At 47.9% G+C, this 15,285-nt stretch overlaps 1 protein-coding gene across 5 annotated transcripts in view; it reads left to right on the top strand.

Moving 5' to 3' along the window:
- Window positions 1-15,285, top strand: part of TOX2 (TOX high mobility group box family member 2) — a 189,550-nt gene that overhangs the window by 140,349 nt on the left and 33,916 nt on the right. For all 5 annotated transcript variants that reach the window (XM_073236573.1, XM_073236572.1, XM_037012923.2 and 2 more), the window contains one exon: window positions 2,339-2,584. In XM_073236573.1, the coding sequence (XP_073092674.1) occupies window positions 2,339-2,584 (246 nt within the window). The remainder of the gene's footprint in view (window positions 1-2,338; window positions 2,585-15,285) is intronic.

Raw genomic sequence — 15,285 nt, 5'->3', positions numbered from 1 at the left:
TAGCAGAGCTGAGACCTACCGGGATGTTGTTTCCACCTATGCGTGCCTGCTCAGGAAGGACTGTGTCTTCCTTGGGTCCCCTCTCCTGGCCATTCTTACACCCAGGCACCAGCTGTAGGTCCGAATTAGATTCAAATGCCACGGATATTGCTTGAGTAGCTAATATACTTAGCCATGGAACTTGAGAGATGGATGAAGCCATCCTCCCTCCCCCTTTATGCAGATGGGGAAATGGACCCCAGAGAGGGGCAATGACCAGCTAAGATCAGACAGTAAGAGAGATATAACTTGGGGATGTGCGTATGATGCAGCAGGGCAGGGGTTAGTCCCCAAACCTGTGCACACCTTCTCTGGCCCAAGTCTCCTGAATCCTGGTCCAGCTCTTGGAAGCACCTTTACATGGTAGGAAAGAGCCAGACCCTGGGGTCAGAAGACTGGCTCCTATTTCTTATGGCTCCAAATGCCCTTTGCCACCAGCACAGTCCCCTCTTCCTGGACTGCAGTTTATCCGTGTGGGAAATAATCCCACAACAGCCCTGCAGAGGGAGCCAGTGAGCAAGTGTCCAAGGTGTGGGCATGTGGCAAGGTGCACACCCTCTCAGAGCATGTTTCTGTAGATACACAGGACAGGCCTGGCCTCTTCCCCAGGGAATTGTGATGGGGTACCTCGTCTGAGGAGAAAGGCCTTGATGCCAGCTGGTGTTCAGATACCATGTGCCCCCTGCTCTCACCATCGCTCTCCTCCTGTCCCCTCCGTACCCACCACCCAGTGACCCCATCCAACAAACGTGTACAGAGAGCCAGCCTGTCAAGGACCAGGTATTGTATTGGCTTCAAGTACCCTGGCTCTTTTAACACACATACTCAATTTATTAAAGAATACAAGGATGTTAGATGCTATTTCTCATATGCTATTGTGAATTCTTGAGTTTCCCCCCCTTTACACATTATATATTATGATCATTGTAATACTTACAATTATAGTCACCAAAACCTTTGGTGTCCTTCATTAGTTCTGGAATATTCCCAGCCATGATTTCTTCACCTATTCCTCTCCCTGCTCTCCCACTTTTCTTCCTTCAGAATTCATGCTGACTGAACAGACGTCCTTTAGACACCTTTACGTTGTCCTCTGTGTCTCACAGCTTCTCTTCCATGTCTTCTCGGGTTCACCTTCCAATTTCTTCTTCTAGGTGTAATCTGTTTCAAAATCCGGAAAAGGAGGAATGATTCCCCTGGCTTGATATCAAAATTTAAAAAAGACAGTGTGAAAAAGGAATATTACAGGCCAATCTCACTCATGACCTAGAGGCAAAAGTCCTGAACAAAATATCAGCATTCAAAATCCAATAGTGCATAAAAATAACAATACATCTTAACCAAGTAGGGTTTATTCCATAAACACAAAGTTGTTTTAACATTAGAAATATCAAGTGAAGCAATTTATCAGATTAACTGAATTCAAGGAGAAAAGTCACTTGAGCCTTTCAGTAGATGGAGGGAAAAAGAGTTCAATAAAATTAAAAATCCATGCACAATGACAAGAAAAATAAATACCATCTTGACAAACTAGAAAGCCCTCAACCTGTTATAGAATGCCTGCATGAATGTACGGTAAACACTGAACTTAGTGGTAAAACATTAAGATATTTAAGATAAGGAAAAAGCAAGGGGTCTCACTATTTCTATGCAACATTGTCTTGGAGCTTCCTGGTCAGTGCAGTGAGGTGGGAAAAAATGAACAACCAGGATCAGAAAGGAAGGTGTCCAGTATGGCTTCTATTTGTGTTCCTGGGGGGATGTTTGTACCATTTACCAAAACAAGAAAGACCAGGAGAGGACCTGGTTGGGCTGGGTGTTGGGAACACCCAAGAGAAAGTTGTCCAGCTGCCCTGGAAGACCACCAGGCAGAGCATCAGGATGCTTCTGCTCCACTCCCAACTGTTCAGCTGACCTTGGATGGGCCGCTGTCCTCTCGGACCTGAGGTCTCTCATCTGAAGTGGGTGGGTGTGGGGAGGTGGATTCTGGTGGACAGCAGTGGCCAGATCTCATGGGAAAACAGAAAACAGTTGAATAGGAACTGGCTCCACTGTTTTTTATATATAGCATTTTTTTATATATAGATCTTCTTCTAGTGGGAAGGGACACAATGTGGGGATGGGGAGTCATCTGGCTGGGTCCTGGGGCCATCTTGACCATCTCTCCTGCAGAGGGATCATCTCTTCCGTGCTTTGCCAAGAGGTTATAATCGTTGTTGCTATATTGGTGCTTCCCAGGATGTCAGGCAGTTATAAGACACTGACTGACCTCCAACAACTTGTTCTTTTGATGTTTTAGACCTACAACAGCCAGAACGAGAGCAACGAAGACTATGAGATCCCCCCAATAACTCCTCCCAACCTCCCTGAGCCATCCCTCCTGCACCTGGGGGACCACGAAGCCGGCTACCACTCACTGTGCCACGGCCTCACACCCAACGGACTGCTCCCAGCCTACTCCTACCAGGCCATGGACCTCCCAGCCATCATGGTGTCCAACATGCTGGCCCAAGACAGCCACCTGCTGTCAGGCCAACTACCCACGGTGAGTCCTTGTCACCTCCATGGTTCCCACTGATTATGGCAGGGAAGGGGTTAAGAGAGGAGCAGAATGCCAGTGTCTTGATGAGGACCATTTGTACATGTGCAGGGTCTGGGTTCAGCTGGTTACTTGCATGGGGGTCTGCAGAATATGGGGGTGGGCATGGAGGGAAATTTGTATCTTTACATTGCTTACTTCTGGAGCTGTTTACAGTGTCTTGGTATTATTTGTGTCATTATTTTTAATATTATAATCTAATCTTTATGTTTATGTTTTAATGGCTTTGTTAAATAATTCACATACCATACAATCCCCCCACTTAAAGCATACAACTCAGTAGCTCTTAATATATTCACAGAGTTGTGTGACCATCAACACAATCCGTTTGAGAACATTTCATCATCCCCAAAAGAAAGCCTATACCCCTTGGCCATCACTCCCCACCCTCCACCACCCCTAGCCCTAGGCAACCACTCATCTACTTTCTGTCTCTACATATTTGCCTATTCTGAACATTCCACATAAATAGAATCATCTAATTTTTTAGAATATTGTGCCTTGTTTAGCTGCCAGGGAAGGGGGTGATTGCTGAGTTAAATTTTTCAGAATAGGTAGAAATTCAGCAGGAGACTAGGACGGGAAAGGACCTTCCAGGCTGGGGAACAGCATGTACAAAAGCGGGAAGCAGGACTCATGTCATACTTGGGAAAGCCACATGGGTCATTTTTCTATTGGGCAGGAGAGAAAGGGCCTGGAGCCAAGGAGGGAGAGATGAGGTGAAAACACTGCTGGGCTTGGGTTCTAAGGGTCCTGAAACCTATGCTAAAGACAAGTATGATTTAGCCTAACAGCTGCTTTGAACAATCAAGATTTATGGAAGACCAACCAGTAGAGCATTTTTTGTATAATAGAAAAAGTTCCTTAAGGGGAATCCAGTACTTCCCCTGAATAATTGTGATTTGTGTTTATTATTGCTTTTTCCCTCACAGTTAATATCTAGTCACAGCTCTTCATTGCATCCCTAAGTGAAGGGAACTAAACTCAGGCATAAGTAAAAAAAGTCTGACATGCCCAGGGGTGGGCAAGGGGCTTCAGGTACAGCTGGATCCAGGAACCCGAGCCGCGTCCTTGTCCTTAGGGCCCTCTACCGTCCACATTCCACACAGCAGGCGCGGCGGCGGCGGGCAGCCAGCGTCACCCCTGGCGCCTCTGGCAGGTGGCCCCTTGGGTCTCCCGAGGATTCCCGTAATGGACTACGGCTGGACCAACCACTGTGTCTAGCAAGAAGCAATCACTGATTTCCTCAGCTTGGGCCACAAACACACCTGTGGCACTTAACTGTGGACCTGTGGACCACGTAATTGTTTTCTTATCAGAATTCCACGTGTCTTGGGTGGATCATGTTTATCTCTGCAGAAGCTGCTCAGAAGCCACAGGCAAATTCGTGACCCAGTTCTGGCAGAGACCTGGGACCTTTGGGCATATAGTTTATATTCTAACAATTTTGGCTGTATTTTATTTATATAATTTTTATTATTATTTATTCTTATTACCAACAAATATCCTTGCTTAAAAAAAATGAGCGTATTCTATGTGTTTTTGTGAGCCACATTACCTTAAAAAAAAATCTAGGTGAAAAATAAAAGGAGAGAAGAGAGGGAAGGGGTGGAGGAAGCCAACTCAAGCTTCACCTTTTATAATGTTTGAGGTCTGACTAAAGTGCTCTGGGGAAATTGATGCTCCATTTCTTCAGGACTACTTTCCTTGGGGTCTATCAATAATATATGTTCTCAGCTTCCTCTTCTCTCTCTAAGAGACTTGAAGATTGCACAGCCATATGGTTTTAATTCCACTTTTTTAGAATGTTTATACCTTAGCCGCTTGCCCAGCAAATTTCCTACCAAAACTTCAATCGTCCAGACTGTCGAAGTTTGGGATTTATGGGGACACAAGCAAGGGTGGGGCCTGGCAGGCACCTCTGGTGTGTGCCTCTGGGAGGCTGGTGAATGCAGGGAGGAGGATGGCTGCGGCCCTGAGCCACACGGTCACTGGCCTTTGGTCCCTGGCAGTCAGTGGAGGGTTGTGGCTAGTGTGTGGCTCTGGCGTCCCACGGGCCTCCTCCGTTCCTGTGTTGTTAGATCCTGATTCCACTTTCGGAGCTTCAGTTTCCCTGGAGTCAGTACCCACCTTGAGGTGGCGGTGAAGCGTGTCGGAGATAATGTATGTAAAGTCTTAGCAAATGTCTGGCAGAGGGTAAACAATCAGGGAATGTTCGCTATTGTTAATATTAGTTATAAAAGTGAATTCCCACTATAACCAAATGGCGGTGTTTTCCCACAAGTCTCATTTACCTAAAGGAACAGCTTGCAGATACTCTCAGGCATCTTTGTCAGGCCACCTGGTTGTAATCACTCTGCTAATTATAAAGGATGTCATCTGTTTATCAAAGATGACCCCCTGATCACTCCTCTTAGGAAATGCTTTTGTTGGGCTCGCTCCAAAAGGCACTTTGCGGTCATTTTCCAGATTTCCTTAAAACTAGCTCAGGTTAAAAATGCTTCACGAGTTCAGATAGCTTTAATTCTTCCATTAGAGTTTTCAAGGGTTCACTGAGTTTTATATCCCTTCGTTATGTAATGACAGATAAGCCAAACCATGTTACCCAGGGGATGGCTACTGGACTAACTGGGAAAGTGGGTTGGAATGTGTCCATCCATTGGGATTATCTGGCAAAGAGGGACAGGTGCCCTTAAGACAAATTTTAAAAGTATGTGCGAGCTGCAGGATGCAGGTGTGTGTCTGTGTGCGTGTGAAGGTGCACATTGCATGGTGGTGTTGGCATTGGGCTCATCGCCTGCCAGGTGTCGAGCACCATGCAGAAGACTTTGCAAGCATCTTCTCACACCATGCTCCCAGCCAGCGAGTGAGGCAGGTATCACTGGGAGGAGGAAATGGGGCCTCAGAGCAGGTAGGTGATTCTCTTAGTTTCCTGTGGCTACTCTAACTGCCGCAGACTTGGTGGCTTAAAACAACCAGAAGTTGTTTCTCTCTCAGCTCTGGAGGTTAGAAAGTGACATGAGGATCACTGGGCTGAGATCAAGTTTTCAGGAGGGATGAGCTTGTTCCAGAAGCTCTGGGGAGAATCTGTCCCTTGCTTCTCTAGCTGCTAGTGGTTGCCAACCATCCTTGGCTTGTGGCCACATCACTCCAATCTCTGCTTGTCTTCACACCTTCTCTCCTGGCCTTGAAATCTCCCTCTGCCTTTCTTATAAGGACACTTGTGATGGCACTTAGGGCATTAGGGATAATCCAGGATCATCCCCCCCATCTCAACAGTCTTAACTGAAATCACACCTGCAAAGACTCTTTTCTCCACCAGTACAGTAACATTTACAAGTTTCAGGGATTAGGACCTGCTAAATTTAGGGGCCACTTTTCAACCTCCTCCAGTGATCAGCTGCACAGCAGCAGCCTTTAGCATCTACTGGGTACCAGGCATCGTTCTGAGCCCTGGATCTATGAGATATCCTTTGAGGAACTCCTGGTGCAGATAGAGAGACAGGTGAGGGCTCCATTTCTGAAAATGCAGTAAATGCTCTGATAGGATTAGTGAATGGTGCTGTGTGTACCGAGAAGAAACTCCTTTAGGAAGTGACACATAGTAGGTTCCATAAGTATTTTATGAATGAATGGCACACAGCTATTAAGAAATGAAACCAGAACTCAAACCCAGCTCTGTCCCTTACCATATACCTCTCAGTATTGCCAGGTGCCCAAGGGATGGAGCGGCTGGGCTGTAGGGCCACAGGTGGGACAGAGGATGCCCTGCTGGTCAGGATGATACAGATGCTATTTGCACAGACTGAGATGTGTCAAGGATATTGTCCCTGGGGGGTAGGGCAAGGCCAGGGCATTTGACAACTATCTCACTAATGCCAGGCTCCCTTGGGTTTTATCCCAGAGGCCACTGATTCCTTCTGGTCCCCTGTGCCGGCCTATGGCAGCCTCCTGTCATACATGGCAGTCAGCCCTTCTGCTTTAAAGGTATGGCTGCGGGCAGGGATCCTATACAATGTAGGAAACGGGCCCCTTTTACAAAATTAAATATGCTTGAGGCTTCTCTCTCAACTTCAGCGTCTTAACTGATTAAACATTCATTTCCAAGACAAAAAGAGTCAATTTAGTATGAAAGATACCTTTTGCTGGTTTAATTTAAAGCACTGCACCTCCATCTGACCCCTATTTTCATAACTCAATAATTTTATCCTGTGTTGATTGTCTCATTTTGAGAGAGATATTATATGTATAAATCAGTTTCTAAAATACCCAAAGAAACCAGAAGAACAGAATTTATTAAGCAGCCCCTGTTAAGTCTGAAATAATTTATTTTGGAGTCATCCTTGGGATCCAAGGAAATGTTTGAGCTTATGGTCCTGGCTTACCCAGAGAGGCATTATCCTGGGAAGGGACAAAGCCTGATGCTCCCAGACAAGTTCCCAGGAAACCTGCACCTTTTGCAAGAACAGAGAAGCTCCTGGGAGAGCCTTGGGCAAGTGTCTAGAGGGAAGTGAGTTCTGGCAAAGCTGTCCCCACACCAGCTGTGGGTTCTGGAAAATACGGCATTTCCCTAAACCAAGCCCTGTGGGTCACCAGGGCTGTGTCATTCAGTCTTGGGCTCCAGTTAGCACCAGGGTGGTGCACAGCTGTCATTCCGCATTCCCCTCCAGCATTGACTAATTTGCTTTCTCTGGGACCTCGGACAAGTCCCTTCTCTCCCAGCCTCAGCTTTCCCGTCTATGGAATGTGGATTGAGATGCCAGCTCTGGTGAACTCACAAATAGGAAAGTAGGAATAATTGCTTTGTCTGCGTGACACACTGGGCAAGTATGATGAGTTCAAGGCTCGACCCTTCATGACCACCACCACACACACCAGTGGCCTGCAGGGCTCAAATCTTATCAACTTGGATCAAAATCCAGAGGGCTAGACTGTTTTATATCCTTTGTGCTCTAGGTCCCTGTCCCAAAGCATCTTGCCAGGACTTCTCCCCGTACGGAGAGAGCTAAGGGTCATGGCCCAGGACCCCATGCCTAGTGAAGGGTCTTCTCAGGCTGGTCCTGGGGTCGGCTGTTGGGGAGGGGGCTCGGCAGTGTCTTAGCTGCCACTTCAGCCCCTTGCTTTAGAGGTGGTTCCATGAGAGAAAGCCTGGGGGCAGGGCCCAGAGCACAGCAGCAGGGCCTGTGTGTTGACTCTGGGAGGCCCTTAATTCACCTCCTAATACCTACCCCCTTCTCTTTGTGTTCTCTTCTCCTCCCCTCCAACCTCCTCTCTGTCTCTCTCCTTCTCCCTTCCTTGCCTTATCCACCCCCCCATCCCCGTGATCTGACCTACCTCTATTTGATTCTCACAAGTTGAGATGCAGGGGATTCCCTCCTGCATCTGAGCAAAAGGGATCAAAGACCCCCAATCTTTGGTCTCTGGATTTCTGAGCCACTGTGGACAGTAGAGACCCCCTAGTTCAACCTGTTCACTTTATTGCTCTTGATACATAATTTCTTTTTTGTTTAATGACTTCATCAGTTAGTTTTTGCTGTGTAACAAACCACCCCACCCCTAAGTGGCTTAAAGCTAACAATGAAATTTTACTATTTCTCATGATTCTGTGGGTCAGTAAGACAGTTCCTGGTATCTAAACTGGCTTGGCTGAATTCTGGGTTAGGCCTGCAGCCCAAGTGGGCTGCACGTCCAGGATGGCCATGTTCACATCTTGGCAACTGGCCCATGTCAGCTGGGGCCAGTGGGGATGACTTGGTCACAGGTCTCTCATCACATGGTGGCTTGGGCTTGTTCACATGGCAGTGGTCACAGGGTTCCCAATGATGCCAAGAAAGGGTGGACCCCAATGTGCAATCACTTTTCAAACCTCTGCTTGCATCACATTTGCTAATGTCCCATTCACCAAAGCAAGTCACATGGCCAAGCCCAGATTCAGGGAGTAGAGAAATAGCCTCCACCTTTAGAAGGGAGAAATAGTGGAAGGCCATAGAAGCAGGGAGGGCAGGAATTTTTAGCCATTTTTGTAATCTGCTTTCATAATGTTTGGTTTTATGTGTTTTTTGTTTTCTTGACATATAGTATCACCTAGTAGTTAGGAGCATGGACTCTGGAGTTAGGCTGACCTAAGTTCAAAACCCTCTGCCATTTGTTACCCTCCTACCCTGTGACTCAGAATGGGGGGGTTAATCTTCCCTGAGCCTCACTTTTTCATCTGTCAAATGGAGATAAAGTTATTTGCCTCATAGGAACCTGTGAAGATTCAATAATTGGATGTAGAAATATGCAGCCTGGTACCTGGTGTACAGGAGGCATTCAGTAGATGTAAGCCACTTTGTTATTTTATTCATTTCGCTGATGGAGTTGGGATGGCTTCAGCCTTGTCTCTATGTTTGTCCAGCTTGACTTGCTGGGGTGCCTGGTGGTCAGGTTGTCTCACCAGCAGAGGCTGGTCCAAGAGGTGGGTGTTGGGAAAGGCAGTCAGAGGCTGAGGAGCTGGGGTCAGTGATGGCACCCTGAGGCGGTGGGCTGGGGGTGGGCCTGTCACTCACACCAAGACATCCGTCAGGCTCGGAGTTGAAGAGCAACAGCTAAGTGACAGTTCCTCTGCTTGCCAAGAACACAAGGGCCACAGACCCAACTCCTCTTGGCTGCACGAACAAGGGCTGGACCCATCTTAGTACTAATAGCAGGGTGTCCGCAGGGGCCCCTCCAGCTTACGCCTTTCCCAGGTGCCACATTTTTGCCTAATTTCCCTCTGGAGATGGGAGTAGGGCTGCTGATCTCTCAAATAGGCCTCTGAGAATCCTAAATGGGAATAACCAGAGGCTTCTTTATATTCAGCAGAGTTGGGACGAAACACCCCCCCCCACCTCTGTTTTTCAGTCACTAAGCGAAAGAAATATGTCTTTTTACATTTTATAAAACTCAGAAAAATGGCTTTAAACAGCTTTTGCTCCCCTGCTATAATTATTTATTTTCAAACACTCCTTCAGGGGACTGCTCCGTTTTCTTATCCCGCACTCCTTTTTCTCATAAATGAACCATCACTTCAATAAATCATTATGAAAACAGAGACTAACACCGGCTCTGAAAGGTTGAAAGATTTATGTAACACATTTATGTTTTCCATTTTCTCATTCTGGTACTCGGCTGCAAAAGCTAAGCTAATAAAAGCTGCTATTAATATTTCTTGTTGCCTAGCAACCCCAGAGCGGGAGTAATAGCTTCAGCTAGAAAAATAGATGACCGATAAGGAAAAATTCAATTCTTTTATTATCTCAGGGGGAAATGGCCTTTTACTGGAACATTATGATGTACGAGTGTGAAGTTGAACACAAAAGATTTTTGCGTGTGTTTGTTTTCTATTTTTAATGAACATTATTTTACCTCCACTAGCTCTTTTAGGGCACTTTTGTTTTCTTTCCCACTCCCCTACCCCCCACTCCATCCCTCATGCTTAATTTAGCAGCTATAGTAGTTAAGAACCTGTCAGCGTTTCTTAAGTTTAAAAATGGTTTTTGTGAAGGTTTATAACTCGATCATACAAATTCACTCCCTGTTAAAACTCAGGCCTGTGATAAGCCTGCACACAGGCTGGTCCTCTGCGAACAGCCTCCCGTTTGTTGAGAGATAAGACTCATGGGTTTCACTAAGAGAAAGGTGGCCAAAGAATAAAATGTATTCTTTTCCGTGTCCTAGTTTTCTGTGGAACCTGGGGATGCTGTCTCTTTTGAGAACTGTTTGCTGTAAAATTTGAGGTGTGTTCAAAGTGGGAAAGGAGGGAGCATGTTTATTGAGCACCTGCTGTGTGCGGACTCCGTGCCACTGCCTCCTACCCACATCCCACTGTTGTACTTCAGATACAGAAGCTGAGGCTTAGAGAGGCCGAGGGGTCAGCCCGAGGAAGCATGATGCCATGAGGTTTCACACCTTTGTGCTTTAGCATGGGGTTTCTCAGCACTACCCACCTTCGGGGCAGGATAATTTTCTGTGATGAGGGGCTGTCCTGGGCGCACGGTGAGATGCTAGTAGCATCCCTGGCCTCTACCCACTATTCCCAGCCTCTAGTTGCGTTTTCTCAGTCCAGAGTACATAAGAAACATCTCCAGTCTTTGCAAATGTCCCCTGGGGGACAAAGTGTACCCTGGCTGAGAAACCACTTGCATGCTGGATCCTTCTGCTTGGAAGGCTCTGTCCCCTGGTGAACTCCTATTCCTATGTTAGGACCCAATTCAGAAGTCACCTTCTTTCTGAGGCTCTCTGGATCCTGTGGGCTGGGAGTAGGGTGGGGTACTTGCCTCAATCCCAAAATTTAAGGGAGTACCAAAAAGTTCAGTAATCTAGATAAATAATAGCTTAGTACATTATTTTTAAAAATCAAAGTTACCACAAAAAAACATGTGAACAGTATATATCAAAAATTTAAATAAAGGTGGCATCAGTCTGACTTCATGGAAATAGGTCCTTTTATCAGTCTGCCCTACCAGCCTGGGACAGACTGAAGGCTGTGTCTGTGGCTTCTGCCTTTCTCTGGCACCAGCAGCTAGCAAAGGGCCTAGCTAGCAGGTAGCCCTCAATGTCTGTCTGCTGTCTGAGTGGAAGGAAGAAGAGAGATTCCTTGTCCAAGGTCACATCGTGAGAGGAAGGTAGAGCTACACTTGAACCCAGGCCTCTGGCTGCAAGCCCAGTGCTCTGTGCCATGTACAGGGTGAACTGATGGTGCCTGCAGAGTGGTACCTAAGCCACAGAGGATTCAAAGATGCCCCGGGGCACTCTCAGCCTGGGTGAGGGGGACAGGTAACAGGCAGCCAAGATTCCAGCTTGGTGCCCACAGGGCTTTCCCTCTGGCTGTCTCATTTCGGCCTTACAACGTCCCTGCCAGGCAAGCGCAGGCAGCTCCTTGACGCAGGGCATCTCCAAGAATGGGATCATTCTGCCAACTCCCTGGGGCTTTGCTCACACTCACTGCGGTCACAGACTCCTTATCTTGGCCCTTGGAGGGCAAGGACCATACCTTGTCTCACTTATGTCCTCCTGCTGGACTTTTCCTAAATGAATGGATGAATTATTTATGACTGTAGTCTGCTAACATTTACTTAGCACTTATTAAGTGCTTGGTACCCACCGAAACCCTTTATATATGTTATCTCACTTAATCCTTCACCTTGAGAAAGGGATGCTGTTACTATTGCCATTTTACAGATGAGAAAACAGAGGCACAGAGAGATAAATCACTATCAAATGGTGGCACCAAGATGTGAAGCCGGGCAGGCTGACTCCCCAGCCTGCATACCCAATATCTAGCGTGTACGGCCTTCACATGCATGAGTGAATGAGTAAATGAATCAGCAAAGGAGTGAGCCAACCACGATTGAGACCCACTCTACCCGACTCTGAGTCAAGCAATTGTGTTCCTAAGTAACCACATCATGAAGTGTGAGGTGTTAGCCTGGAACCAGGAACAGATGAGTACTGAGGATCTCAGAGGACAGCAGTAGCAGGGAAGGCTTCCTGGAGGTGGTGGCCTTGAGGCTGCACCTTAGCAGCCAGAGAACAGCAGCAGAAGCCTGAGAGGAGAAAACTTTACACCGGCCTGGACTTCTTATTCAGGCCCAGTCAGCTCCTGTTCTGCTGGAATTTGAAAAACAGTTTGCAGTGTTTTATGATCACTGAGGTGCCCTCTGGTGCTCATCCTCTCCACCCCCTGCCAGGCCCCTAATCAGAGCCGTGACCGTGTGGCCTCGAAGAGTGCAAGGGCCAGGCATTTAACTTCCATTCTGGGCAAGATGCCAAGCTTGGCGGAGTACTTTTCCCTCTGAGACCTGCTCCCGAGTCGCGAGGGAGAATTCAGGGAAAATCACAGCAACATTCATCAGCTGCAGCTTCGATATTACCCGGTATAATGGCTCTTTCCTCTGAGTGCATATTCAGTACCATGTTTGGGAAAATGAGCTTTTAATGTACCATCAGCATTGCTGAGAAGCCATCTCGGGCTCCGCAGAATGTCTGGAGCACATAAAACTTGAGATCTATTGGAGTCATTTTCCCCCTGCTCTGGCTGGATAATAAAAAGTCTCGTGCGCTCTTTCTCTCATCTTGTGGCTTTGTCCATTTAGAACTCAGAGGCTTTATGAAAGGCAGCAAGACAAATAAAACCCATCTAAATATTAAGGCTCCAGAAGAGAGCATCAATGCACTATTGGTGCCAAGGAGCCAAGAGTATTTTGAGGAGAAAAGCATCTGGTGAGAGATTTCAGCACACCTGCTGGGTTGGGCTGAGGCCTTGGCTGTGATGGTGGCAGCCTGGTGTCCAAGTGGTAGTACTTAACAGAGTCTGGAGTCCTGGAGTCCCTGTTCTGTCCTGGTGGGTGATATTGGGTGTTACTCTTTCTCTCTGAGCCTCATGTAAGATGGAGATGGTGCTATTTACCCCATGGAGTCGTTGTGAGAATCAAATGTGCTAATAAAATACTCCTAGATTGTAGCATAGCTTTGTGTGTGGATGTAGCAGGTGTCTGGTATGGGTTTGTTGAATGACTAGTTGACTGACTGGTCAAATGAATGAATGAAAATGCTGCCTATGTAAACATGTCACAAACTGTAGAGTGCTGTTTACATCATTGTCGAAAAGTAAGCCAGATGAGGACCCTGTAGCCTATTCTGTCTTACAATACAGCCCACCTTATCCCATCTAACACTTCCTCCCATTGACTTTGGAGGGAGACAGAATTATCCTCATTTTATAGATGTGTCCCTGAGACTCTGAGGGCATGTGGTATGTCCAAAGACACAGCCAGGAAGCAGTGGATGCAGGATGGGAACCTGGTTCCCTGGACCCCAAGGGTCTGGTGTCCTCAATATTGTATAGAAATATCCCTCGTGCCCCTATCACTCCACCCAGTGTGAGGTTCAGAGCTCTCACCTGAGACATTAGGTAGGAGTGACAAAAACACTGGCCCCAGTAGCTCTTTCTCCAAACTTCCTCAAAGAGAAAGGAAAGGAATTTTGGGGTGGATTATTAGAACCTGTCATTGGGCTGTGTCTGTTGGATGGAGCTGGGGGCCTGGGATGCTCGAGGCTGAGGAATCTCTTCCATATAAGCCATTGCAAGTTTGTCAACCCAGCAACTAGCAGACAGACCTTGAGTCAGGAAACAGGGTTCATGTCCTGTCTCTGCCACCACTAACAGATTGTTCAAGGCAGGTCACTGGCCTCCCGGCCTCAGTTTCTTCCTACAGTGAATGGACAAACCCCAGATTACCACAGGGAGCTGCGGAGCAGATCAAGGGAGAGCATCTCCAAAGCGTTCTGTGAATGAGCTGCAAGGATTTGTTGTCACTGGGGTGGCAGATCAGAGCCACGGCCAGGGGAGCCTAGTGGGTTGGAAGGTGGTGCTCTGGGGTCAGGCAGCTGCATGTGTAACCAGCTGTGTGACCATAGCCAGGCCACTCAGCCTCTCTGTGCCACAGTTTCCTTATGGGGTTGTTTGAGAAGTAAATGACATATGCACACGGTACCCAGATCCGGGCTAGAGAGAGGGCTGCCGGGTCCCACAGGGAGTGCTCAGGCTTGAATCAGACCACAGAGTTGCTGGCATCAGTAGCCCTATGTGACATGCAAGTCAGTTATAGGTCACAGGCTATGATGGGGGTGGGGCTTTTGCATAACATCCTAGGCAAAACGGCTCCCATTGGCCCAGGGCAGTTCTTAGGGAATCCATCTAGGGGCGGGGTACAGCAGCATCTACATCTAAATGAGATTTTAAGTCCAGGAAGATCAGCACCGTCTGGGAACTTCTTAGAGATGCAGATTCTCAGGCTCCACCCGAGACCCTCAACCTCGTTTAACCAGCCTCCCAAGGAATACCGATCCTGCGCAGAACCCCTGGATTTCCTTCATCCTCGACTGAGTCCCAAGTCCTCCGTGTTTTTAGGACATGCAGAGCTGCTGCTTGTGTTTCTGTCTGCCTTGAGGGTTTTGTCACACCTGTGACAGTTGCAAATCTTTGGCCGCGGGGAAACCAGAGGATCGCATCTCCTCCTGTGGTTCCTGACCCTTCCCAGCCCCTCCAGCCTCCTAACTGGCTCAGGCCTTGAAGCAGACCCCCTGGCGTGAAGGCCGTCCCCAGCCTGTGTCAGGACGCCAGGCCAGATCTCCTTAGACTGTGGAATGTCTCATCCTCGTGAGTCTTCTTGGGAATTGCACCAAGGGCCCAAGCAGGATTAGAGACAAAGTGCCACAGGGAGGAAGAAAGGAAACTCAGGGCGGGGGGCTCACCAAGACCTCTGTGGGACCAGGGGCAGGGCTCTGCCAGCTGCGGGGGACTGCGTGCCAGGTGAGGGCAACCAGTGGAGCCATTTCAGAGATCACGGGAGGACCGAGTGTGAGCAGCTGAACAAACACACTCACATTAGACATCTGCAGCCCTGGCAGCAGCCAGACCAGAAGAATTGGGCTTTGGTCAAAGGCACAAGGTGACAGCAAAGCATGGGGCCCCCGCCCCAGATCCTGGGCCCAAAGGGTCGACCTGAGAGGGTCACACCCCCCTTCCACAGGACTCCTTTTCTCCCTTGGGAACCTCAAACCTCGAGCCCCTAGGCCTCTGCACACAAGACCCGTCCTCCCCATCCCCTTTCATCTGCCTTGTG

The sequence above is a fragment of the Manis javanica genome, chromosome 5 (genome assembly GCF_040802235.1).
Source record: "Manis javanica isolate MJ-LG chromosome 5, MJ_LKY, whole genome shotgun sequence".
In the NCBI taxonomy this organism is placed as follows: domain Eukaryota; kingdom Metazoa; phylum Chordata; class Mammalia; order Pholidota; family Manidae; genus Manis; species Manis javanica.
The sequence above is the reverse complement of the archived record's forward strand: the minus strand, read 5'-3'. Positions and strand labels throughout refer to the sequence as shown.